We start from the raw sequence: 3939 nt of genomic DNA, 5'->3' as shown, positions 1-3939 counted from the left end.
ACAATGTTCTTACTTGTTTCTGTTAAGAGCTTTATTCAAGAATAGCATGCACGTCAAACAGTTTTGTTACTAACAGAAATAGGCAGTAAAATATAGTTTAACAGACCAAAAGAAAAACAACAATTTACACACATGAAAACGAGCGATAACACTGGAGGGTACAAGACAGGGTAGAATTTAAGATAGGGACCTGTGACACAGGTAACTGAAGTAACTGCTAAGCTCCAGTGCTTTATGATGTTTCAGGCCTGTTCCAACCACATACAAACCTGAAAGACACTTCCATGGTTTTGGAAGAGAGGCATAAATTACAGAAAGTACTTCATTTTTAATATCTTCCTGCTAAATAGAGCTCATTGCATCATTAGGCTACTTGCAACTGCATCAAAATTTACACATCTGGAGACTTTCAATTAAGGAAGTAGTTGAGCATACTGTTTGAAAAATGATCCAAAATGTCTCTAGATGACAGTGGACTAGAATACTGTTTTCATCATTTTTCTTTATTTAGAAATTAGAGTAAGACATGGATAATTACATACTTTCACAGTACAGGAAGGAAAGAAGAGTGTTCCACAGCTAGAAAGAGAGGTATAAGCTAATTTAATGCAGACTGTTTATAAGATAAAGCAGTGAAAGCTTTTCTGCTGTTGGCAACAAACGCAGAAAAATTGTTGGTTTCTCTCACTTTGACCTGGAACTCTGCTATACAGTCCAGAGGAGGCGTACAGGAAGTCACTGAAATGACACAAATTTCCAAAAGATTAGACTATTTTTAAAGAATTAGTGGGTTTTTTTATATTTTAACACAATATTAGTGGTCTTCCATGCTTATGAAATACAAATATAGTTTGTTATCTTTGTATATTTTAGCTTTCTCCAGAATTACTTTAGGAGTCTATTAAATAATTTTCTCTCATCAAAGACAAAGCCTCAGAGAACACACAATTTTTTTTTTCCCCCCAGACCACCCACTCAGTGCTGTGCTCCTACTTGAATTGTTACAGCAATCCCTAGTAATCCAAAGCCTGCTCAAAAACTGAAACATTTCCTAAACACTTTTGTTGCTGTGCAGGCAGGCAGACTAAAAACTGATGTAGCCCAGCATGTGTTAAACTTTCAACCTCAATACAGTTTAGATTTGTATTAGTAAAAACAGAAATCTGCAGTCCATACCTAGAGGCATAGCAGAACATCCTGGTTTTGGCTGGGACAGAGAACTTTCTTCATAGTAGTTAGTAAGAGGCTGTGTTTTGGATTTGTGCTGAGAAGGCAGCTGATAACATACTGATGTTTTATAGTTATTGCCAGGACAGTCAAGGACTTTTCAGCTTCTCTGCCTTTTTTTTTAAATGGTAAGATCCACATTGCATAAACAGCTTTAAGATCTGAAAGGTTGTACCCTTGCAGAAGAGGAATACGGGATTTCAAGTTTTAATCTTTCTTATATGTCACACAACTGTAAGGGTTCCCCACATTGTGGGGAATCCCATTTTTTCTGCCCTGTAAGCTTCTCAAAGAGGTTGAAATAAGCCTGCCAGCATAAACACTCACTGTAGCATAAAGGGAAGAAACGAAAAACCTACAAGCTGAAGCATTTATCTGTCCCTGTGTATCTCTTCTCTCTCCTGCTTTGCTTGATACAAAGTAAACAGCAACTCCACAAATGGAAGGGAGTGAAGATAAGCAGTTGTACTTTCATATCAACTAGCAAGGGAAGCTTCATTAAAACATATATTACCATTGCAAGATTTTTCATTCAAAAATTGGAAGATAATTTAGTTGCAACTAAACTGCACTTTCTCCTCTCCGCCTTTTTTCAAGTAGGGACATCAGATTCTGTCCCATTGCTTAAGTACTCAAAATTCACATACCTTCATAATCTCCCTGTTCATTTATGGAAAGGGTAAACACATACGGCTTGTCAGGATCTTTGTGGTCAATGTGTCTGAATATGAACTGTAATTGTTCATCTAAAGCAAACACAAACAGAATTAATTAATACCATTAACGTCTGCTGGAGAGTCACAACGATGACTCAAAATCACAGTATTAAGGTACAGTTTCAATCTATTCTGATCTTAGAATACTTACAAGTTAAGCAAACCTGGTCTCTTTCAAAGACAAATGCATTTTAGCATACTGTATTCTGCCACTTGAGAGACAATGGCAATACCTGGGCTGATACAATTCTTCAGTTGTGTCCCCTAGTATGTTCTTCACTGCACAATCCAACATTAGCCACATTGTATCACTGCACAAGGAAACTACAGAAACTTACTGGGAATTCTGCGTATCTCCAGTCCAAGCCGCTCTTCAAACAATACTTTAAACTTGCATAGTGGTTCCACTCTCTCCTTAGAGGCTTTGTTTTTAGCAGAGATTACTAGAATTTTAAAAGACACCACAAATGTCAAAGTAAAGGTGAAACAAGAACATAAAAAAATACTCAGAACAGTAGAAAAGCCCATCAAGTGCGAAAAAGAATTCCTCCTCTAATTAAGAAAATTTACTTACTAGCCTTTGCTTACTTACTTTCCTTTTTCTTCATCAACTCTTCTTTAAGCTCTTGGATGCTGTCAGTCAAGTCCTTCTTTTCCTCTTCTTCATGATTTAGGTTAGATTCTATTTCTGTAAAGTGCTCTTGATTTTCTGATATGCGTTGGCTCTGCTGGAGTATCTCTGAAAGGAGGCAAGAAGATATGAACACATACAGTTGATGAATTAGGTCCCCACTATTTAGGACTTATCTATACAGTTTGAGATGACTCATTTGAATAATAGTGAAATGCATGCTATCTCAGCTGAAGAGAGAAATCATCATAACTATACCAAGAGCACCAAATACAATCTTAAAGTGAACATTATTCAAAGAGAAGCTAAGTAGGGAGCTCTTCTGATACTTCTGTCAGATGCAATTTGCTTCTGGTGCCAGCACTGCATAAATCTTAAAAGCATTGAGCGTGGTGGATCCTGTCCACAGACAAATAATTTGACAGAAAGCGAGGAATAGAAACACTGACTGATAAGAGTTGCAATTATTTTTACCTGATATTCTGAAGTTTAACTGCAAAATTCAGAGTAGTTAATAGTGGACTGATAGGCTGACTGTATTCTGTTACTAATGTGGAAGAGGCATAAGTAACTTTATGATACTTTACTTCACAATTTAATTTACTTTTTCTATTGCAGTCAGCAAGTTCTGTTACTTTGTTTTAAATACTTAAGCAGCAAAACCATTATACAGGAAAACTTTCACCTGATCTTTTTACAGTATCAATGAAGTCTTCCAACAAATTGGTTTTGAATTGCAATTTATATTCCATAACCAAACATGTTTGGTTTTAGTTCTGTCTTAATTCCAACATTGCTATTTACCTTTTAAAATGGGAAGTTAAATATATTACTCAACTGTATTGAGTTAATTTTAGAAATGTTAGACACAATAAATAAAACACCATACTGTACCATTGCTATACTCCTGAATTTTACAAATCTTCAAGTCCCCTTCTTTTAGCTTCTTGGACCATGTCTCTGCAATGGAAAGTTATTTCAGTTATCTGAAGAAGTCTGATGATAACTCGGAAAAAGTAGAGGGAACAGGAACACGGAGCCGTTTTACCTGAAAGGGCTTTTATGGACTCCTTGCATGAATCTCTCAGCGCTAAAGTCTGACTTATCTGTTCAGAGCCATAAACGCTTTTAAATTTGGTCCAAAACTCTTTCATTTCTCTTTCAAAGAGGATTATTTCATCTTCTGTCTTTGTATTAGCCATAGTGCTGCAACAAACAAGTGAATAAATGCAGTGTGATGCCGCCGCAGTTATAACTCACAATTACAGGACAAACCTTCAGGCCCATTTTTATCCCCTCGCGTCATTAAACCTCTTCCCCTAAGCTGCTTGTGCTGTTCCCATTCCCGCAACACGCAGCAGCGGT

The 3939-nt window shown here is 36.6% G+C and overlaps 1 protein-coding gene across 1 annotated transcript; it reads right to left on the bottom strand.

The window, feature by feature from the left end:
- Positions 1–373: 373 nt before the first annotated feature.
- Positions 374–3793, bottom strand: SPC25 (SPC25, NDC80 kinetochore complex component). Its single transcript, XM_010086182.1, has 6 exons — positions 3623–3793; positions 3469–3534; positions 2536–2682; positions 2282–2386; positions 1875–1973; positions 374–738 (listed from the first exon to the last, which is right to left on the bottom strand). Exons 1-6 carry the CDS (start codon positions 3774–3776, stop codon positions 599–601), a joined length of 711 nt encoding a protein of 236 aa, XP_010084484.1. The 5' UTR covers positions 3777–3793; the 3' UTR covers positions 374–598.
- Between the last annotated feature and the right edge of the window lie 146 nt (positions 3794–3939).

Source organism: Pterocles gutturalis, unplaced genomic scaffold (genome assembly GCF_000699245.1).
Source record: "Pterocles gutturalis isolate BGI_N339 unplaced genomic scaffold, ASM69924v1 Scaffold53765, whole genome shotgun sequence".
NCBI lineage: Eukaryota > Metazoa > Chordata > Aves > Pterocliformes > Pteroclidae > Pterocles > Pterocles gutturalis.
Note: the sequence above shows the minus strand (reverse complement) of the source record. Positions and strands in the feature narration are given on the sequence as shown.

Coding starts and splice junctions, on each gene's coding strand:
- SPC25 (XM_010086182.1), bottom strand. CDS start 3,776: ATGGCTAATACAAAGACAGAAGATGAAATAATCCTCTTTGAAAGAGAA. Junction 3,535..3,622: donor GTCCATAAAAGCCCTTTCAG/GTAAAACGGCTC, acceptor TTTCCATTGCAG/AGACATGGTCCAAGAAGCTA. Junction 739..1,874: donor TGAACAGGGAGATTATGAAG/GTATGTGAATTT, acceptor GTGTCATTTCAG/TGACTTCCTGTACGCCTCCT.